Source organism: Corvus brachyrhynchos, unplaced genomic scaffold (assembly GCF_000691975.1).
Source record: "Corvus brachyrhynchos isolate BGI_N302 unplaced genomic scaffold, ASM69197v1 scaffold317, whole genome shotgun sequence".
Classification (NCBI taxonomy): domain Eukaryota; kingdom Metazoa; phylum Chordata; class Aves; order Passeriformes; family Corvidae; genus Corvus; species Corvus brachyrhynchos.
Window position 1 is genome coordinate 1,041,248 of NW_008239295.1, and position 23,394 is coordinate 1,064,641.

At 46.3% G+C, this 23,394-nt stretch overlaps 1 protein-coding gene across 1 annotated transcript; it reads right to left on the reverse strand.

The window, feature by feature from the left end:
• Nucleotides 1-258: 258 nt before the first annotated feature.
• On the reverse strand, nt 259-23,393 carry LOC103619979 (potassium voltage-gated channel subfamily A member 6-like; the record flags this gene model as incomplete). The annotated part of the gene is made up of 3 exons (XM_017740578.1): nt 259-1,226; nt 17,481-17,568; nt 17,877-23,393. A coding segment is annotated over one exon (912 nt), but the record flags the coding sequence as incomplete, so codon positions are not given.
• Nucleotide 23,394: the final 1 nt, after the last annotated feature.

Consider the following 23,394-nt stretch of genomic DNA (forward strand, 5'->3'; position numbering starts at 1 on the left):
ACATTTAACTCCACTCTTCCTCTCAGGCTCTCCCCTTCCAGAATTGATTCTTCTTAGCCCCCCTCCCACTCTCCTATGCAGAGAGCTGGCAATACACACAGGCTAGATCCACATGTGGTCATGGAAACTTGGCTGCACAGCTGACCTTTGCTGCTGCCAAAGGAAGGGAATTCCAGGCCAGAGCACCACTCTCTGCCCTTGACTTTTCAGAGCTAATTGGGTTTTCTATCACTTTCAGCACAGTACAGCGTGGACTTGTGGAGCTTGAAAAGCAGCAGAGGTTTTTATCACAATGGAGAAGACTTCAGAGCATTTTCTGGGAACAATTTATATTACAGTTCCAGAATTGTCTGACTATTGTGTCTCCTAAAATCACACAAAAGACTACAAACAGGGCTATTTCAGTGAAACTCGCTACGACCACTGAAAATAAGTCACTAACTCTGTTAGAGCAGGCAAGGGACTCACATGTTCACAAGAGCTGACTGTACAGATGCTGAAGCCAGACACTTTGTAGGTAAATGAGAAACACCTCTAGTTTGGGCCCATCCTTTAGACAGCAGCTATTTTTCATGAACAGGATGATTACTACTTGTAGAGCTATGTGAAACATCTACCTTTTTATCCAAGTTACGAAAGCACAGATTTGAAAAGCACAGTAATCCAAGGCCAAAAAGACAGGCAGACAAATGGACAGACTTTGGCCACTTGTTTGATTTTCTAGAGAGAGCTGTTTGCTCTTCTAAGGGCTGACCTTATGCATTTGGCAGGTCTGGATGTTCCACTTGAAAAAAAAGGCTTAAAGGAAGTTTCAACAGCTGACTCTTCTGGAGGTGTCCTGTGTCAGTCTCCAGCTTCCCACAGGACTTGGTGCTTGTCTGGGGCTTTTGAGGAACAGCTCATAAATTGCTGCTATTTAGCCACTGGCAGTTGAATCCTGCTTTATTTAGTTTTCCCAGAAATGAGACACATTTGAATCTTGTAGGGCATTCTCCCTGCTTCCTTCCTGCAGTCCCTGTTCACATTTAGTTTCATTTTCCTGGACTGCTGACCCCTTTAAAAGCAACAGCAACAAGAAAAACCACAAAGCAAGGAAAACAGTTTCCTGACCATAAAGGCTGTACCCCCTTCACACAGGGAAACTCCACCAACTCTACAGGAAGAAGATGCAACAACCTCTTTTGCAGCATCCTGACACAACAGTCTTCCAGCATCCAGAACCCAGCCTAGCAAGGAAAACAAAAGAAGTGTTAAAAAAAAAGTGCACAAGAAAAAGGTGTTATTTTACATAGGTCACAGTAAAGCCACACCAACCTAAGGGTTCATTGCTTCATGAGAATGTTTGAAGGGGCTGAACTTGAAATCTCTTGTCAGCTGCAGCTGGCTGAAATGGAAAGTGTTACATTTCTTTGCTTACCTTGATGCCTACTGGGATTGGTGTTGGGGGCAATTTTTCCTTACAGCTCCTGGGAATTACACATCTGTCTTCTTGCATGAGATGAAATAAATTTATTAGAGGGTTGCAAAATTTGTTAGGATGCCTTGCAGTGCTGTGCTCTTCAAGGACAGAGACACAAGGTCTGACTGTTACTGTAACTGGGACTTTGGGAATTCCCAGAGCCATTTTCTTGGAATCTAATTTTAGGTCGTTCTAAGACAGATCTGTAATGACAACTTGGCTTATAGGCCCCTCCCTCCATGCCAGGGGCATGAAAGTCTATCAAAACAAGTAAGGGAATTGAAAATTTTTATTTTATTAAATCAGATCTGAAACAATTTATTAGACAACAGAATGAAACAATGTTGGGTCTGCCAGAACTTTTCTTCCTTTAGGGACTTCTCCATTGTCACACTTTCGTGCAGTCCATTCCAGCTGCATCTGTGCTGGTGACTCATGAAACCTAAAGGGCTATTAATAAGTTGTTAAAAGTATCAGCAGTCTTCCACAACAAAAGAAAGAGAAAGAAAAAATGACTGGAATAAATGAAAGACTGCACCCTGTGGAAGGGATCCCCACTGGAGCAGATAATGGAGAACTGCAGCCCATGGGAAAGGCTCACGATGGAGAAGTTTCTGGAAGACTGACTCCCATGGGAGGGATCCCACACTGGCCCACAGGAGGAGTGTGAGGAGTCTTTAGTGATATTTTCTCTCCCCTCTGGAGCTGAGGATGGAGAGTGACAGAGTGGCTTTGGGGGACACCCGGCATCCAGCCAGGGTCGACCCACCACAGGTACACGGATAGGATGCGGTAGTAAATTCATCATTTCAGGGCTCCTGAGCGCTAAACAAAACTCTGAGGTCCAGACTTAATTGTGTGAGCAGGGCTAGGAATGAGCTTAAAGAAATCCAGCTTGTGCCTGCTGAAATGCTGAGCAGCTCAAGCCTTGCACTGCAAGGAGTTTGCACCATTTATGGTTTCACACGGCATTTTCTACCACAATTCCCTTTCCCACTCAGTGCAGGAGTTCGAAAGCAGCTTATTCCACTATGAAAACCATACACTTTCTAGTCCCTGAGCTCCCACAGCTCCTGCTACTGCTTGGCAATGACTCAAGTAGCCAGAAAAAGAACAAGAACAGGCTGTAAAAAGTGTGGCAGTGAGAAAGCCCTGGGCCAGAAGGTTGTTTGTCACACTGCCAAAGCCCAAAGGAGGAGAAAGAAGTGGGAGGAACATCAGAGGTAGGAGAACCCACAAAGTGAACAAGATTTGTCAAGAGCTCTGCCTAGGTTCAGAAAGGAGAAAATGTCAGCAGCACAAAAAATATGTAAATATGCATCCTTACATAAATACAAATATACATCAACACATTTGTATCTGCTCTTCAAAAAGTTTTCTAAGACAAAGAAAAGCCAGGTCTACCAACAAAAGGCACAACTTGCTGGCTTTGAGTTCACCACAGTTGTGAGCAATCTCTGCTTTCCAGGCTAAATATGTGCTGATCTTCAAAGCAAAATTCCCTCAGCGAGTTTTCTTCCATGTCAAGGTTTTTCCTGTGGATTTATATGTCAGAGAGGAGAGTTTTCACTCCAGGGATTACAGAGGATGAACAAATCAAGATGCTGAGGCCAGCTCACAGTTTTCAGGAGAGTCAGAGCAGCAATAATTGAATCCCAGTGATTGTTTGGTAAGGCAGAGACCCCATCAGGCAATTCAGAGGCAGAAAGATATGTGTGCAGCAGCTGCATGAATTGAACCTATGACAAATCCCTGGATTTCCCAGCAGAGTGAACGAACAGCTTTAGTTTTACACTGATGTATCTGACATGGGTCTTCCCCAAAGTTAGTAGAGATGTTCCACTGAGAAAGAGGAGAGGATGAGAGTCTAAATATTCAATATTTGCTATCTAGGATCTCCTTTTATCCATTGTGTATATTAATAATAAAAAATGCTTAGAAATTGTAAAATACACTCTTACAGATTGTTTCTGACCTGCAGGGAGAAGATTCCTGCTCCTTTATGGTTTGTAAATTTGTTTAGGAAAACTCTTGGGCAGCAAACACGACTCCTCTTGAGCTGGAAGTGCAGCACGTTTAAGGTGTGTAATGTTACCTCCCTGTCCAAAGCAAGGGTTGTGCAAAAGAAGTGGTCCCACTAAATAAAAAGGTAACGAATTACATAAACAGGTTTTCAAATTTAGCATTACCTGTAAATCGAAAAGCCCAAGTCTAAGTTTTTCTGGACAACCTTTCATCAGGTGTTGTATAAACAAAGCATCTTCAGGGATCAAACACCACAGCCTTAAGCAGATCTCTGCAAACAGCTTAGAAAGTATAACTGAGCTGTTTTATTCAGCTACAGCAGAACAAACAATCATTCAAGACTGCAAATGTTGGGAAAAACCCAACCAGTGTGGCCACAGGATAGCAAACCTCACATGTTAAATCTGCCCATTAAGCCTGGGTTTAGCCAGCACAGCCCAGCAGAGAGGGTCTGGCATGAAACCATCTTATATCCAAGTTTATGACAGTGCTGGAAGGCACCATTAAAGTAATGATTACTGTCACTCACATAGAGAAATTAATAGGAAAGGTTTGGACTGGGCCAGAAGAGTGGCAGGTGGACCAAAGAAGGTTTTTCTATCTCTGTAACTCTATAAATGCAAAAGTGATAAAGCACCTAAAAGGAATGGGCATGAAGGCAAATGTGAAGCAAAAGATAAACAAAGTACCGAAGTACTCCTTGCCTATGACTTACTCATTACTCAGTTATTGCTTAATTACTTTTAAATACTATTTAAAGTACAAAACTAAACCAAGAATTTCCCACATGCTGAATGACATTGGATGCTCAGCTTGAGCTCTAAAGGGACTGAATTCCAGGAAGCAAAATGCAGGTGTTGTTCAGAAACAAAACCTACTACACTGCTGTTGTTTTTTACAAGGTGGACCTTGTGTATGTGTAGAGGGTTGCAGGGGATTAATTTTGGGCACCCATTTCTCCATCCTTAATTTTGAGAGCCTGATACTGATGCCTAAATTCGAAATAAATAGCTCAACACTCCCCAGCGAGGTTTTCTGAGACCAGAAACATGAAAAATTGGACTATGCTCTGAAATGGCATCTAAACTCAACTGGGCAACTTTTCAACCCCATTTCAGACACCTTCTACATTTATGAATTGAAAAGATGGAATAAAAGTCATGTTTAAAACCAAACTGCTGCCTCCTGCTACCCTGCAAGGTCCTGGAATCCCCCTCAGTGGTGAGAAATGCAATCCTACTCAGACTATACATGCAAGTAAGAAGATATACAGGCAGAAATAACTTCTAGCAAGTTAACTGAGAATAATTTCAGGCTTTGAGTACCCCTGGGGGTGGCAAAAATGTAGGAAAAGTTACTTCAAGTGGATGTAACTCCACTGAAGCAAATTTTACTCACTTTCATTAGGACAGACCCCAGTGGCAGCCAGGCTATCACACTGGGCAGAGATAAAGGAGAGGTGATTAAACAGACCAGATCCAATGTATTTATAGTGCCCGTCTGAAAGCAGAGAAGCAGAAAAGAGCAGCGGGATTGTGAAGTGAGCAGCTCTGTTCCTAATGAGAGGATGAACTCCTTCCAGTGTCCCGCTGTAACAAAGGACACAGATGCAATGGACACATCAGATCAGCTGGTGTAACTAAGTGCAAAGATCCAGCACTGCCTCATGTGAGATTGGTTGTTTTAGTTTGACTGAGTGAATCAAAATATTCAAGGAAATTCCCAACATTCCACCATTCTTCCTCAAATAAAACCCCCAGTTTAACCCCACACAGCGCTGGCCATATGCAGCTCACACTTCTCTCCCTGGGAGCCATCTGGAACTCCCTCGAGGAATCCTGACTTTCCAGCACATGTTGTGTTTAATTCTGACATGAAAAGGACATTGTTGGGTTTAATGACATTGTGCAAAGGCTACACTGACTTGCCCCAGAAAATGTACCATGTGGCCAAGTCCCACATCCATTCCCTAAATCCAACCCAAGGCTAAGTGCTTGTCCTCAGCTGCCACCAAAGCAGCTCCCTCAGAGCTAACTCTGGAGACAAAAAACCACAGAAAATCTTGCATTTCTCTACATATCTATGGCAAGCTACAGTGCCACTCAGGCTGTCTCAAGCTTCAGGCCCGTCCAGCACATGCCAGCAGCCCATGCCTCACTACATATATTGCTTAAAGCCTTAAGCGAGAGGCCCAGCCCTGGGCATGATGACCACTGCTGCTGTCTCTGGGGCTCACTCCATGCTCAGCTTAAAAAACACCCAGGCCCTGGCTATTTAGGTAGAACTGCAGCAGCAAAGGAAATGGATTAATAAATGCTGAGGCAGACTTTTCCCTATAAAACTGCCTTTATCCCAACCCAGGTGTTTTTCAGCTTTTACCCTTCCCATTTTCTCCCATATCCTGCTGGTGGGGAGTGAGCGAACACCCACTGGAGCTGCCAACACCCTCTGGCACTGCGGGTCACCCGTGCAGGTGTTCCTTGTCTCATACCTCCCTGGCCCACAGGATGGCACTGTGACACCCCACAAACTCCTCCCGGGCTCCTGGGGCTGCTTCCTGACAGCAACAGTCAGTATTTTTCCCAAACTCAGACTTTTTCCCACCGGTATTCAAATTTCCTTTGAATTTTCAGGCTTTTCAGCATTCAGCAGAATTCTACGGATTCTCCCATGCCGGTGCATGTCTTTGCCCAGCAAGATCACCTCTCTCTCTGTGGGCATTTTGCTGGAATAAACATCAGTGACCTTCCCCCCAGAAAAGGGTTTATTGGAAGTTACACACCAACCCTCCAGAAAAACTCCTGCTTTTGCTGCTGAGAAATTGTATTCAGGAAACCCTGAGGTTAATTAATAACAGGGAACAGAGCTGGGGAACGGCCTGGAGAGCCAGACCTGTGAGGAGCAGCTGAGGGAGCTGGGAAAGGGGCTCAGCCTGGAGCAAAGGAGGCTCAGACGGGACCTTCTGGCTCTGCACAACTCCCTGACAGGAGGGGGCAGCCAGGGGGGATCAGGCTCTGCTCCCAGGGAACAGGGACAGGAGGAGAGGAAACAGCCTCAAGCTGTGCCAGGGGAGGTTCAGTTTGGACATCAGGAAGAATTTCTTCACTGAAATGACTGTCAGGCATTGGAAGGGACTGCCCAGGAAGGTGGTGGAGTTGCCACCCCTGAGGTGTCCAAGGAATGACTGGATGTGGCACTCAGTGCTCTGGGCTGGGTGACAAGGTAGGCATCAGACAGCTGGACTTGATGATCTTGGGGGTCTTTCCCAGCCTTAACTACTCTGAGGTTCTGTGACCAGCTATTGCTTACATCACACTTCAAAGTACTGTACAAACCCAAATCTACTTCACAGTCTTGCTATTTACCACACCACCATTTGCATTTTACTGCAGATCACTGTAAAAACCTTGCAGTTTGGGAGCCTACAGCTTTCCAGCACTGATGTCCACCCAGCCTTCACGTGCACAGACACACCTGGCACATAAGCTCTGGCTCAGCTGACACAGAACCCACTCAGTTTCCCAATCCTTTCCCATTTCTGGGTCAAAGATGCAGCCAAACCACAGATGATAAAATTTGGGCTGTGCATCAGGTTTCAAAGCCTTCTCATCAGTGCTGGAGGAGCCTATGACACAGGGCTTAGATTCTTCCCTTGGTTCAGAAAGCAGCCCTTCAAGAGCAATATTTTGGGAGAACTGCAGAGTCAATAAATTAAAATTCAACGAGCTATGCTTGTCCTTATTAAATTTTTTGGAAAGGACCACAAAGGTCAGTGTTTTCAGCTTAAAGTAGCTGAGAAGCTGAAGCAAGCACAGTTTTACTAAACTCAAATCCAACCTTCCTTATCAGCTTTAACTCAGTTGCTAGCCCCCGTGAAATCCTCATCTCTCTTCTCTTCACTGCTGCCCTAAATGCCTTTTTGAAACATCCCAGGGGAACCAGCACACAAAATCGCACCAAAACAAACCCTGAGTATACCTTCCCCTTCCTTCTTCTTCCCCCACTTTATACACTGAGCATGATGCCACAAGGTCTGGAATATCCCTCTGCAGCAGAGGCAAAGACAGCAGTTGCTAAGGACAACAGCCTGCTGGGGACAGCAAAACAGCCACGGTCCTGCTGCCTGCTCTGCTTCCACCCCAGCCCTGGGAAGCCAGGATGGCAGCTGCTGATGAGAAATGTGGGAAAGGGGCTTAGGGACAAGGGAATTCCTGCCATGACTGTGGCAGTGGCCATAGTCATCTCCACTCCTTACCTCTCCCCTTGTCCCTAGGGTTCCTCTATGATCAAACCCAGCAATGGCAATACAAGCAGCAAGTTCATGTCTCCTGTGAGGGAGGCTCAGGCACTGCCCAGGGAAGAAGTTCTGCCTCCTGTCCACGTGGAACTTCCTGGGATCAGTCCCTGCCCGTTCCTCTGGTGCCATGGCTGGGCCCCCCGGAGCAGAGCCTGGGCCCTGCTCGGAGCCCTCCCTGCACACAGGGACACACAGGGCTGAGGGCCCCTCTCAGCTGGGGCTCCTCTCCAGGCTGGACAGCCCCAGCTCCCTCAGCCTTTCCCTGTCAGGGATGCTCCAGGCCCTAAATCATCTCCTCAGCCTCTGCTGGCCCCGCTCCAGGAGCTCCCTGTCCCTCCTGTCCTGAGGAGCCCAGGACTGGACACAGCACTGCAGCTGTGCCTCCCAGGGCTGGGCAGAGGGGCAGGATCCCTCCCTGACCTGCTGCTTGGAACAAGAGGCAGGATTTTGAAATGCACTTGCTATTGCTCCAACTCCGTTTCACTAAAGTCACTAGAAAAAAATTCCCAAAGGCCATGGTGTGTTTTGGCATTTTTTTAAATGCCACCTTCTATCAAAGTTCTAGAAGTGTGAATTTATGGTATCTTGTGAGTGCCTGGCTGTTTAGTTAACTATTTATGCTGCCACTGTAGTTGCCTGAAGACCCAGTAGTGAAGTTTCCAGTTACTGACAGAAAGGAGGGAAAGATGTGTAGAGGCACAGGGAAATATTCAGAGAATCACAGAATGGCTTGGAAGGGACCTTAAAGATCATCTCATTCCAGTGCCCCCACCATGGACAAGGACCCCTTCCACTATCCCAGGTTGGAGCCCCATCCAGCCTGGCCTTGAACACTTCCAGGGATGGGGCAGCCACAGCTTCTCTGGGTAACCTGTGCCAGGGCCTCAGCACCCTCACAGGGAACAATTTATTCCTAAAAAAAATAGCATTAACAGAAGCAACACTAACAGAAGCAAGTAAAGAGAGTCAACATCCCATTTATCCTGTTTCCAGCAGTGAAAATAACAATAGCCTCCACAGAAGTTGCAATCATGTGAAATCAGAAACAGATCAGAGAAGCTCCTTGAAGGTCTCAGAGTAACCTGCTGCCCCAGCTGCACATCTAGCCCCTATCCCCATCCCTGGCAGTGTCCAAAGCCAGCCTGGATGGGGCTCTGAGCACCCTGGGCTAGTGGAAGATATCGCTGCTTGTGGCAGGGGCATTGGAATGAGATCATCTTTAAGGTCCCTTCCAACCCAAGCCATTCTGTGATTCTATGGTTCTAACTTCCCAGGCCTGCCTCACACCACCTGCTTGTGATTCCCTGCAGGAAAAAAAATGGCCATTTGCTTTATCTGGAGACAAATTAGTGTATCTAGAACTTTACCACTGATAAACACCCAACTGCACGCTGAGGAGAGAAAAATGTTATTTCTCTTCCAGAGCCAGAGGAATTGAGGTACAGGAAACATGAAATGTTAGATCCATCCCAGATCCCAACGCAGAATGTGCCTGCGAGCATCAGTCTGTCCACAGACTGGCATGGTGCTGTGGCATATCTGACAGCCAGAACTCAAAAAACATTCAAATGGGAATTTTAGTTACACTTCAAAACACTGAATTTCCAAGATAAACAGGTCTTGCTTCCCAACGATATGGTAAATAGACCAAAAAACCCCTTAAATTATAAAAAAAAGGCTTCCACCCTGTTCCATGTTGCCTAGTTGGCATCGGAAGAAAAATGTGCTGATGTATGAACACCAGCTGAGAATTTGGCTCCATTTGCCTGAAACCAAGTCTCTGCATCAGCAGGGCTGTTAAAATATTTCAGCCATCAAAAACACCTCTTCATGCAATCATGGTGGACACAAAGACCTGACAAGAGTCCCTCTCCAAAAACATAAGGTTTTTGTAAGACTCATGCATTGCTTGTAAGACTCCAGCACCTAAATGTTCTATAGGACAGGAAGGAATTTGCAAGAGGATTCATCTGGCCCTTTTTACATATGCTTGCTTCTGAATCACCAATATATGACTAAATATAAACCATGAAGAGCTGTAATTGCTATTCTATGTATCCTCATATCCCTCTGAAATACCATAAAGGAAGAAAAACTACCAAAGCATTTAGGAGGATTACTTCCTAACAATACCAGTGAAAATCTACAAAAAAACCCCCAACCTTGCCAGATTCAAAGTGCAGATTTGACTGCTCAGTACCAGTCCTTCATGCTTGGAGAGTTGACACAAATCTCTGAAAGAGACAGTGAACTCCTCCCACCTGCAGCATATTTTCTTCTGCTGTTTTAACACCTTGGTCCCTGAGGGAAACTCAGGGGGTAGAAGAGAAGAACTTGCTTCAATTCCCTTCCTCTGGACCAGCTGGGAAAAGTGATGTCAGCCTCTTATCTCCATGGAGCATTCCAGGAGCTTTCAATTTGCCTTGCAGTTAAGTGAGCTCTGGGCTTTGTCAGACAGAAACATTTTTGCATACTTTTAATTATAAGGCAGCCTGCAAGGGAAGGGAGAGTCACAAACGAGGGGCCTGCTCCGAGTGTTTTGTGCCTGAGCCTGGAAAACAGGGATCAGATGAGCATGGCCCAAGCCCAGCACAGAGCCAGGAGCAGCAGGACTTGTCAGCATTTGGGTGTTCCATGCACAGGGACAAACATTTTCCTGTGGTTTTTTTCATCCTCACTGCCCATCTGTCTGCTACTGCTGTTGTGGCAGTGACAGAACACCCTGTCCTGAGGGAGGAGAGGTCCCCAGCCGTGCCTGACATTATCCAGGTGTCAGGGAAGAGATGAAGAGCACTCAGAAAGACCTCCCTGTCTAAAAGGTTTAGGGAAAACAAGGTACTGAATGGCTTTATACTGTCCCACCTTATTGCTGAGGCCCTGAGATATGCGGGACATCCAAAGGCCATGTGACAGTACTGGGGACTGTCCCCTTGACCCCAAGCCCAGTATTTAATTACCTTCCTTCCTAAGTAGTCTCTTAACTATCAAAAAACCCCACACCACGTTTTGATGCAATTACTAACAAGCAGAAATGCCAAGGCCAGAAGTACCAGTGGGTGGTTTTTCTACACAGTTCCCATGACTGGGGACGGAGGATGGAGAGGAAAGCTGCATCAGCCTCCAGAACCCCTCCCAGCTGCAGCTGGCTTGATCAATATGTATTCAGACATCTTCTATGGGGATGCTGATTAGTGGTTACTGTGCAAAGAACTCCCAACTCATCTCCTCTGAAATCCCCTTAGCTAAGTGTTAGTGGCAGCTCACAGTTCTGCATGGGTTTGGTTTTTAAAGAGCCAAGACAAAAGTAAGTAAGGGGGAGCTACAGCCCTCTGCAGATAGCACCTTTTCCTTCCATTCTCAATTCACCCAGAAAATTTTAGTAACAAGTTTTTTGCAGTTTTTAAATTTTTTTTTTTCTTATTACATAATCTCGGAATAAAAAGATCCTAAAAGCTGACCAGCTGAGTGGGAACAGGAGGAGCTCAGAACTCAGAATGACATGTTCTAACAAGTCCAACTGTGCTGGAAAAGCAGCTTGGTTTCATCAAAAAAACCTTCTCACCTGGGCAGGTGTTGCAGCTGCAGAAAAGAACAACTGGCTTGGCCCAGCCATAGCCAAAGCACTGGAACATCCCTTCTGTCACGCAGGATACATGCTGTAGTATCCAAGAGGTTTGGCCTGGCATTCCATCTCTTCTAGAGCATTTGAGTATCACCTAACTGAATTCAAGGAAGTGTTGGAGCTGACAGTGGAGCCACACTGATAATGAACAGGAACAACCAATGCCTACCACTACACTGCTTAAAAAAGAAAGTTTATTAAAAATAAATAATAATAATCCCTTCCCTTCCAAAAGAAAAAAAAAAAAAAAACCACAAACCCCAAATCCATGTTATATCTTTCATTCCAGATCAAAGTTAAAAAAAAAAAAACAAAAAAACCCAAAAAAACCCAAAAATAAACAAAACAAACTCAAACAAAACCAAAAAAAAACCCCAAAAAACCAAAACCACAACAGCAAAAAAAAACCAGGGCAAAATTTTGTATTTTTCCTTGTTTACATACATTTTCTTTAAAAAAAATAAAAGTCAAAAAACATTCAGAATATAAAGAAAGGGATCACGCACATTACAAAATTTTCCAAACATGCCTTTTGTAAAGAATACCAAGGTGAAGTGAAATGAAACTTCTGTCACAAATGTTGCTGATTTTGAGGAAGGGGCACCTTTTGATGGAAAGATGTCCTAGAGAAATGTTTGCAGTCCACTGCTGAAAACAGTAGCAGAACATCAAATACCAGACTAATGCGAGAGTGAATACTCTACAAAACGTTTCTGAAAGTCAGTTCCAAGGACAGACTACAAAGATCAATTGCTTTGTCATAAGCATGAAAGGCCATAGTCTACAGTTCTAAAAGGAATGTGCCAGACAGTGCTATTTCTGACACGCTAAAATATGAGAGTAATTCAGAGCCTGAGAACTACACACTGCTAAGGGTCCCTTCCAGCTTGGGCTATTCCATAATTCTGTGAGTGAACTGAGATCAGAAATAAATGCAACTCTGTGTTCATGGTTCAAATCAAACTCTGTGGCTTACTGTGTATTTCTTATAACTACTTTCTAATGTGGCTTGGTGCCATAACTCAAATGATGCCAAGTGCTTGGGACAGGCTCTTAAGACATCTTAAGGGCCACCAGATTTGTTTGCACCGTCCTGCCAATGTCACTGATAGAGCACAAGTAGTGTCCGCATTCACAGGCTTTCATGATGTGCATGGATATTCATAATATTTCCTTTGCCTGGCTTTTCTTTTTTTCCCCTCATTGAATCACAGAATCACAGACTAGCCTGAGCTGGAAGGGACCCACAAGGACCATCCAGCCCAACTCCTGGCCCTGCATAGACACCCCAACAATCCCACCCTGTGCATCCCTGAGAGCATTGTCCAAACACTCCTGGAGCTCTGGCAGCCTTGGGGCCGTGCCCATTCCCTGGGGAGCCTGTTCAGTGCCCCAGCACCCTCTGGGGGAAGAACCTTCTCCTGATATCCAACCTAATCCTCCCTGACACAGCTCCAGCCGTTCCCTGGGTCCTGTCCCTGGTCACACAGAGCAGAGCTCAGTGCCTGCCCCTCCTCTTCCTCTCCTGAGGAAGCTGCAGAACTGCTGTGAGCTCTGACCTCAGTCTCCTCCAGCTGAACAGACCAAGTGCCCTCAGCTGCTCCTCGTGTGGCTTCCCCTCCAAGCCCTTCACCATCTTTCTTCTCACAGGAGAAAAGCTAAAGAGCAGAACTGGCTGGCCAAACTGGAGATAGAAAAGACAATGGTTTCCTCACTGAAGTGAACAAAGAGGATCAACAAGCCGGAAGGCTCAAGGACAAAGTCAAGGACAGCTCCTTCCTGGCACTTCTGTGACACAGAGCTGGATGGACAGATGAAGCTCCCACCTCAGTCAATATTTTTCTGCCTCCTGAGCTTAAGGGGATATTCACCTCCACAAGGGAAAATGATTTGAGAGAGGTAAGAGAGCAAATGTGAAGCTTTGTTCTGTCTATGTCAGACCAGTGCCTGCAATAGGAAATTATTCTGCTCATCTCCTCAGGCCAGGGTGGCCATCAGGATCACTTGCTCTGACCTTCTACACAACAACGCTGCTCCCCACAACTCCCTGACAGGAGGGTGTGGCCAGGTGAGGGTCAGCCTCTTCTCCAAGGGAACAAGTGACAGGACAACAGGAAAGGGCCTCAAGTTGCATCAGGGAAGGTTCAGGTTGGATATCAGGGAAAATTTCTTTACTGAAAGGGCAGTTAAGCATTAGAACAGACTGCCCAGGGAAGTGCTGGAGTCACCAGCCCTGGAACTGTTCAAAGAATGAGTGGACACAGCACTTCATGATATGGTCTGCTGGGCATTGTGCAATTCCACTGAAGGTTGGACTTGATGATCTTGGAGGTATTTTCCAACCTTAATGATTCTGTGAGCAGCAGTTATTGAAGACCCTACATCACTGCTTATTTTTGCAACAAATCAAGGAATCACAGACTGGTTTGCATTGGAAAGGACCTTAAAGATCACCTCATTCTAACCCTCCTGCCAGAGGGGCAGGAACACCTTCCACCAGGGCAGGTTGCTCCAATCAGATAATCTAGCTGAGCTGCAGCAGAGCTGGTTCAAGGCTTTTCCCAGCATTAGATGCAATGTTCAAGTGATTCCAGGGAGCTCGTGGTAGTGAGGAATGACCACAGACTCCAGGAAGGAAGAAGGTCAGCAAAGAGCTGGAGAGCTCTGGATAGGGAGAAAAGACTGGACCAGGTGAGCAGCCATTCCAGGCTGAGGGGAAGAACAGTGAACAGAGTTTGGTGGGTTTTTTAAAGGGTGTGAATTTGCTCTCTGCCTCCAGACCAGCTCCTGGAGGGATGTGGTATCCCCTGTGCCATTCTACCCCACTCCTAGGACTTCTTTCTCTCCCCTCAGTCTCACAGAGGAAAAATACCTCCCGAAACTCACAGCTCCTCCCATAGCTCTCCCTCCTACTCACAAACTCCAAGTATTTAATAGTAAAATCACCAGGATTTGGTGTTTTGTAGGTAAACATGTGCAGTATGGGAAATGATCTGGAGACACAAGAAATGTAGGAAGATCTCACAGTTTCTCATATTTTTCTTCTCCTTTGGTTACTCTACCCCAATATTTTCCTAAATACAGGTCTTGTCAGTCTTTTGCTGGCCTAAAAAAGTCAGGCTCTTCCAGCTTCCACTTGCAAAGCAGTTTCCATCCACCTGATCATTCTTGCTGTTCTTCTCTGCATCCTGCCTGACCAAATTTAGGTCACCAACAATGCACACAGCATTCCAGATGAGGCCCTGCAGAATTCAAATTTCCCAGGTGGTACTGAACATGCTTGTCCCGAGATTTTCCAAGACCTGTACCTTGATTTTTATGGCTGCATTACTCTGGTGGCTCAGTTAGTGACACTGGCCCTCTGACAGGGAGCTGCTGGAGCCAGTCCAGAGCAGGGATACCAAGGGGAGCAGAGGGATGGAGCAGCTCTGCTGGGAGGAAAGGCTGAGGGAACTGGGATTGTTCAGCCTGGAGAAGGGAAGGCTTTGGGGTGACCTCAGTGTGGCCTTGCAGTGCCTGAAGGGAGCCCACAGGAAAGATGGAGAGAGACTCTTGACAAGGGCCTGGAGTGACAGGACAAGGGGCAATGGCTTCACACTGACAGAGGGTGGGTTTAGATGGGATATGAGGCAGAAATTGTTCCCTGTGAGGGTGGGGAGGCCCTGGCACAGGTTGCCCAGAGAAGCTGTGGCTGCCTCATCCCTGAAGATATTCAAGACCAGACTGAATGGGGCTCTAAGCAATCAAGATGTCCCTGCCCATGGCTGGGGGTTGGAATGAGATGGTCTTTAAGGTCCTTTCCAAGCCTGGCCATTCTATGATTCCACAAATATTCCTTCTATTCACCCTCATCTGTCCCATCTCCAGTGGTATTTTCCCTTATAGCAAACTAATGATTTTACACAAAGATTTCTGTCCAGCTTCAGGGAAGGCATTGCTGAGATCAGAGGAGTTAGAGCAGGGAAGCCCCATTTTTACAAACCTAGTACCCCCTGTAAATGGAGACTCTGAAACCAGCAGATGCAGAGCCAACCTGCCAGGACTGCAATGATTTTCACATAGCCCTGACAGCAGAAAAATGTAGGAGGCGCAGAGCTTGTCTCCACATCTACCTCTGCCACCCTTCTGTTGTTCTATTACTTAAGAATTGCAACTACATTTCTTCAGCTTAAACAACTCTGTCTCCTTAGGAAACATATATAGGCAAGAGGAAGCTAAGATGGAGAGTGGTCAGGAATCCAGAGCCAGCAAGTGCTCCATTCAGCAGGGGAATGGTGGTGGCCATGCATGCCCCAGGCCAGCCTGGCTCCTGCTCCAGCCAGGCACGTGAGGGGGGGTGTCAAGGACACAAAAGTGCCGAGCACAACACAGCAGACAGGCACTCGCCCTCACCTTATGGTGTGGCAGTGGCACACCTTCCCCAGAGCTCCAGAGCAGAGAGGAAAACAAAGAGACTGTGGTCCAATTCTGCTTTCACCGGGGATAAATTTGGAGTCACTTCACTGACGTCAGCGGAGTTATTCCAGAATTGCACCAGTGTAAAAGAGGGCAGCATCTGCTTTCTGAAAATGGATGCCATCAAGCTAATTGAAAACAACAGATGCATCAAGGAGCAGCAAGAAGGGACGGTAATGTTCCAGTTTTCTTGTAAAATACCATTTGATTTCCCTCCAGAGAATGTAAGAGGATAAACCAATATGTACTCTAAAAGCTAAACCTTTTGTTGGTGTAAAATTCTATACAACCTTTTAGGTGAATGGACCAATGTGTACCTACACCACCTAAAGAGATCCAGCCTAGTCATGTGCACTTACAGCCCTCTTCTTTGGGCCTGATCCTTCTCTCACACTCGTTTAAATCATGGGTGATACCACCCACAGTCCTAAGGAAACATTTATCTAACCTTGGGTAGAGAGCAGAATCAAGGCCCCTCATTTCTTTAAACACACAAGGGCTAGATTTGGCAATTAAATAGATACATTTGTGATTTATGCCACTTTTTGACTATGGGTCTTCCAAAATTTTACACCACTGAATAAACATATTCATCTAGTGAAAATGAAGCCAAAGAAGGACTTGCTGAATTTTCAATGATATTTTGTGTGAAGATGAAAGTTTCCCCTAATTCTTATCTCCAATGAATAGTCAACACAGCTTCAGTATTTATGGTGATCATGGAAATTGATGAGCACTTTCCCTCCTGCAAATCCTTTCTTTCCTTTCACTGAAAAGAAATTGTGCACAGAAAAGCTCAATTATTGCTTGGGCTCCTCTTATTAATTGGCACTACAGACAACCTGGATACTTCCAGTGGTGAGGGTTCATCAGGGAATGATATAGGACTGTCAAACCCACACTGGTCTCAGCTATGAGTTTCCCAAAGTGTAAAGCCATGTTCTGATATTCAAGTTCTTTGAAGCCTCAGACAGACTTCCCTGGAGCAAGGGAAAACCCACCCAAAGAGGGAAAAGCACATGGAATTAACATGTATTAACAGCATATGCTGCACTGCTAATTAGCACCATCCCTGTCTGCTTTCCCCAAAACCGTTTTTCTGGATTTATCTCCCTGGGTAGGGTCTTGTGTTATGTAGGACCCCACCCTGAACAGGAAGAGCTCCTTGAAGCTGGCAGGCAGTTTCCTCCACCACTGTCTTTGGTGGCAGCTAAGGACACGCAGCATCCCCTGGTTCCTTCCATCAGAGGATTAAGGCTTTTCATCTTGCCAGCACCTGCTCCCCTCCTTATGCCTAACGCAGGTGCCTGCAATTCAGGCATTCTCCTGTGAACCTGCTGATAACACGGCTCCAAATGCCTTCAGAAGGGGATCTGTCCCTAGTGCAAACTTCAAAGAGCAACGATGAAGGGCTGAAGGCTGTGCTTTTGGTTACAGCAGCACAAACAGAGCTATCTTGTGCTCACAGGGCTGCCAGGGAGGGCAGTATCTTCAAATTCCCCATAAATCTGTCCACATCTTTCCACCATTGAGAAATAAGTGCATAAAATGCTGCTGCTCTTAACTTCTGTCAATATAAACTTTAAGTTAAGCTCAGCTCTGCTGAGTTTAGTAGGACTTACATGGAACTTGAGTCAGATGAGAGCTTTTGGGAAAGCTGTGGTTGACTCCTGCTGTAATCTGCAGATCCTTCCCTGATGTAAACAGGACCTCAAGAAAAGAACAAACAAAAAGAAGCAGTTTAACAAACAGTACATATGCTAGGATTTGATGCAGAAGGTTGAAGTTGGAGCCCGATATAATGCAAGGTAGTTGTACTAAAAGGAGTTTTGCCAGCTTGAATCAGCAGATGGTGAGGATCTGGCTCATACTACATTTCTGTAGTTTATAATTATCTTTCTTTCTTCACCTAGAACCAGATTCTCCCTTTAGGCTGAAAATCTTAATTAGGAAATCCTTCCTCATTAATCTCAAGAAACTCTTGGTCGTTAATTTCCCAGAACAAAAAGAAACCTTACCTATTTCTGCTGTAGCAGCAGATGCTGGAGCTGTTTGTTCCTTTGCTTTTAGGGTTGATGCTGTTCTTTCCATCACCGTATGGAAGACACTTCAGTCCTTACCCTGTCTCTTGCTGCCCTGAATTTTCTTTACACTCACTCTTCTTTATCTCCATAGGGACCTCTGAATGAGAGGGCCCAGGAGAGAACACCAAGTCCAGTCACCTTCACCCCCACGGCTGCTCTAGCAGTGAATTTTTATCTGTGAAAGCTGGATCAAAAGGCCCAAACAGAAAATTACTCAGAAATCCCGAATTCCAACATTTTCCAGGAAGGAGCAGAATAGGAATTTCATCTTGGAGGTAAGTGCAGGAATCCACCAGTAAAACACCACAAAACAGGTCTTCACACCTTTCATGCCTGCAGTCCTTGATGTGGATTAAAAAAACACCTGTGTCCTCAGTAAAATTCTTTCTTTCCTTGCTTCCTTCCCCACCTCCAAGGAGATGATTTCTGCCCTGTCCTGCTTTGGTGCAAAACATCCTGTGGAAAAATTATCAGGGGAACAAACTGTCACAAACCAGCCAGAGGATCAGGAAGGAGCAATAGTCTCTTCCACTGCAAAACTATTTCCTAGTGAGACTGCTGCAAGAGGAATTTCTGGGGTTTTAATGTGATGCTTGAGCTTGTATTCCTTGTCAGCTGGCACCCAGATAACTCTACATTCACAGGCCAGTTGCCCCTCAGCTCCGTGGCTGAGTGCTCAGATTGTCCTTCACACACTCTCCAGCTCTCTGTCCGCAGGGATGGACAAATAAAATCTCTTCTCATCTCCAGGTTTGCACTCCCTGCTTTCAAAGGCTGCAAACTGCCCACCTGAAGTTGGTCAGGGCAGCAGTACACAATATAACGTGATGGGATCGGCTCCAGTAAGCAAAGAAAACACCTGGAAAGATAAGGTGCTGATATCTGAACACAAAATACCCAACGAGTGCTTTCGCTTGTAGCCACAGTCACAGCTCAGAGAGAAACAGTCCGGGAGGTTGTTATGGAAACAACTCCCTGGAGGTGCCTACTTGGCTTCACAGGGATGTGCTCTACCTTCAGAAGGAAACAGATTTGCATTTTGAGCAGCCAGGGGGGAGTGCTACGGGCTGACAACTTGAGGTAAGGTTTTTGAAAGCATCTCTGTGATTTGGTGGCGCGAGACCTCTGGTAAAGTCAATGGCACGGGTGCCACTGTGTCATTTCAGTCATGTGAAAAAAGATCTGAAGGCTCCTTAAAAAATGTCAAATTCTGCAAGTTGTATAACACATAGCGTTACTGATGACTCTGGGACTTCGCTGCTTTTCAGGAGGTGCTTAGAGAAGGATTTGCATGCCCCAAATGAGTCCCAAGGTTACAGTTTCCACGCTTCTGTTGGCATTCTGTATTTCTCTTAGAGCCAACACAGGAAACACAGGGAGCAAACACCACTCCTGCTTTACACATTTTCATGTGCACTTTTCTTTACAGAACTGACAAACGTGGCTCACAAAAACTGCACAGAGCTGCCTTGTTCACCACAGAATTCCTTCGCACCTTGGGTACGATCTGCGGGCGGGAGATTCCAAAACACACTAGAAACTCACTGCTGGATTGCACCTAGAAACTCACTGCTGGATCTCACTCAAGCGCAGGACACCTCTTTCCAAGAGGATGTGTGTAAGATACTCTGGGATTGTGCTACCAGCGATCTGCCTCACATCTTTTTTTCTTGCTGGAGTCTCTGTGCCCAGCTGTCTGTCCTGCTGGTCAGGAGAACAACCTGTTCTGGGCAGGGAGGGCTCCTGCCTGGCAGGGCCAACAGGGGCAAGCCCAGGGGGAGAAATGAGCACAGGAACTTTCTGACGTAGGCTCAACATGTCTCATGACTCCTCCTGAACTTGTGTTCAACCTGAGTTTTTTATATCTTACTTTGGGGGAACTTTTATCAGCTGATAGACTCAGGCATAACATATCCCCAAACATGGGCATTCTGCTGGGAGAGGGCAGCAGCCTCGAAACACTCCTCTTAAATAGCAGCTTCTTTTGCTAGCTTCTAGCAACACAAATTTTGAAGAAAAGTCCCTCTCTTGGCCTCACAGTAAAGATTTCATTAAGGTGACCCTGAAACACAACTAAATATCACCGAGACTAAGACACACTAAGAACTGGACAACTTTCATGCAAAGTCAACAGAGATGCCACCATGGCCCTCAGTCCCACTTATTCACTAGGACAATTTACCCACCAGCTGATTACACGTGTCTGGGGATGCAGAATGGTCCCCAAGGCTCAGACCTTCACAAACCTTTGCCTCAGTCCCACGAAGCAAAGAGAAATTAGGCATTATTCAGGCAAACCCTTCTGAGCTATGAGCCCTCACCACATCAAACTCATGTCTCCCAGACTGAGACAAGTGGCATTTTCCTACTGATTTCAGTGAGAAGAGAACACAGAGGTTTTAATATAATGGTTGTGTGCTGACCCCAGGGGAGATCCCTGCACACTAAAAACATCTGAGAAGGCAACAGGACTCTGGAGAAATGGAGTAGCTAGGATTTGCACAAACAACTTCTACCATATGAGCAGGGCCAGGATGGAGAGAGGCCACAATAAAAGCACTCTAGGCATGGAGCCATATCTCAAGACAACTGAGAACAGGCAGGGTAATGAAGATGCAAACAGACCCCAACTCACAACCAGTTCTATAGCCAGTTCTGACTATATTAAAGGATGGGGCTCTGAGCAACCTGGTCTAGTGGAAGGTGTCCCTCTTTGGAAAGAGATGATCTTTAAGGTCCCTTCTGACCCAGGCCATTCTATGATTCTATGATGTGCCTTTAGCATTCTTAGTCTTATGGCTGAAAAGCACAATATATACATGAAATCTATTCTCTGTATTTTTGCCCCCTGGCATTATGTCTGGTTTATGCATTACACGTGTCCCATGCAGTATGTAGCACATTCCAATATGCATTTCATACAGTATGATGCAAGGAGTTAATGGCTGCCTTTGCTTTCATACACATGCAGGCATGTGAATGCAGAATAAACACTTAGAATTACAACAAGAAAGACTTCTCCTTGCAGGAAAACCTGCCAGTAGAATACAAAAGCATCCATTTCCCTTTCTCACCTGCTGGCAGCGCCTGAAACGTTTTTGTAAGGCAGAGCTGACTGAAACTAATGAAATTATCTGGGAAGCAAAACGTGCATTTGAAGATAGAAATCTCTGGTCCCTTGGCAAACCCGGCACTGCAGACCAAGCTATGCATATTTTGCATGGCCATCACCAATTGCTTTCATAAAACCAAGTGCAAAAACACTGCTGTCCCTCCTATCCATGAAATACCAGGAACTGGCTAGGCCAGCAGTACAGCAAAAGCATCTCTTCAGGGCTCGCTGTATCTCCCCTCATTCAAAGGGTCTGGAGAATGTTGCTGCCTTTGTGCAGATAGCTTAGGGAAGTTTGTATCCGTGCCAGGCTCAGTCTCAAACGTTGACACGCTCGCCCTGGGGCATTTTACGCCTGGGACTTGCTAAACCAGCTCGATCCTGGCACAGCACAGGTGCAGAGCTGTCTGTGGTTAGGATTTTTCTGCCACGTCAACAAAACACCAACATGCAAACTTCCCTCAGCTACACAAATGCTCAGTTAAAAACAGCAGTGGAGTCGACTGCTCTCACATGCCCGAATACAGTCCTGGGTATCTGAAGCACAAAGCACATCTCATTAAATGCTATTGTGTGAAGATGAACTCTGCAGATAACAAACGAATTTACTCCAACGCGCCTTGCACCAGAAGGCACTTACCACTATGAAGACTAAGTTGGTACTATAAAAGCCAATTAACACCAGGGCACTGGCATAAATAAGGCTGAGATAAGCTCAAAACACAGAGAATCTTCACCAAGCCTGTTGATTGCTTTAAGCCTGTTTTTGATACATGATGTATGGTCGCAAGTAGCAAAGAGCTTTTAGATTTATGCATCTTTTCTTTTTTTTTGAAACACAAACTGGGAGGATCTTTTAGCATGCCAAAGGTTGCAAAGAAGGCAGACATCTGCTTGCTGGCTTTCCCCTACAGCTGCAGAGTTCCCTGTGATCCTGGCTGCAGCGTTTCCATTATTCAAAGGCAATGGCATGGCAGGCGTGACTGATCCCACAGCCAAGGGCACTGCGCTGGCACAGGGACCGAGGGCACTGCTCGAGCCAGATGTTTGTAGCCCCTTTAACTGTTTACTCTGCTGAATCCTTCTGCTGAAGCAGTAGCAAGGGCTTCTCTGCTAGTGGAGTAACAAGGCTTGGTTTCGGAGCTAATGTTGGATCAAAGCAGTCATCAAAAGCAGAGAAAGAAATGCGCAAGGGAGTGGGGACGACAGCTAGCACTCCACGGAATAAAGCAAGAACATTTCTGCCTGCACACAGTAATGAGAAACAGCAAATCAGGACAGAAGAGCCCATTATCACAATCATTCTGTTTACGGTATCACAATTCACAGTCTGGCATGTAAATGCTGAATAGATCCAGCTGCTTGCAGGAAGACAACTGTAACAGCAGCTTGCAGCTCCGTGTCTGGACCCAGGACAACAAAACCCATCACACCTCTGTCAGCATTTTCTTCTCTTTATATCCCTGGTTATTGGGAGGAATGAAGTTGGAATATTTCATGGACTCCAGGTCTTCTGCTTCCAGGAATTCAGATTTGCTGAGGGACTGATTACTGTCCCCCTTCTTGGGCTCAGAGAAGGGTGATTGTTGTTGGCCGCAGGTGACGTGGGTGTACTGGCACTGCTCTTCGTGGTCAGTCTCTCGGTGGTAGAAGTAATTGAAGTTGGACACGATGACAGGGACAGGGAGGGCAATTGTCAGCACACCAGCGATGGCACACAAGGAGCCCACAATCTTGCCACCAATGGTCATGGGATACATGTCCCCATAGCCCACGGTGGTCATGGACACCACCGCCCACCAGAAAGCATCAGGGATGCTGGTGAACAGCGAGTCAGGGTCATCAGTCTCTGCAAAGTAGACAGCGCTGGAGAAGAGGATCACCCCGATGAAGAGGAAGAAGATGAGGAGGCCCAGCTCCCTCATGCTGGCCTGGAGGGTCTTCCCTAAGATCTGCAGCCCCTTGGAGTGTCTGGAGAGCTTGAAGATCCTGAAGACTCTGACTAGGCGGATGACTCTGAGGATGGCCAGGGACATGGCTTGCTGCTGGCCCCCGTTGTTGCTGCTGCTCCCGGGCTGTTGCTTCTGCTGCTGCTGCTGAGCCAGCTCGGTGCCCAGGGTGATGAAGTAGGGGATGATGGCCACGATGTCGATGATGTTCATGATGTTGCGGGAGAACTCGGGCTTGCTGGGGCAGGCGAAGAAGCGCACCAGGAGCTCGAAGGAGAACCAGATGATGCACAGGGTCTCGATGAGGAAGAAGGGGTCTGTGAAGAACGGGCCGGAGCCGGCGGCAGGACGCAGGGGCGGGGGGGGCCCGCTCGGGGGGGGCGGGAGCGGG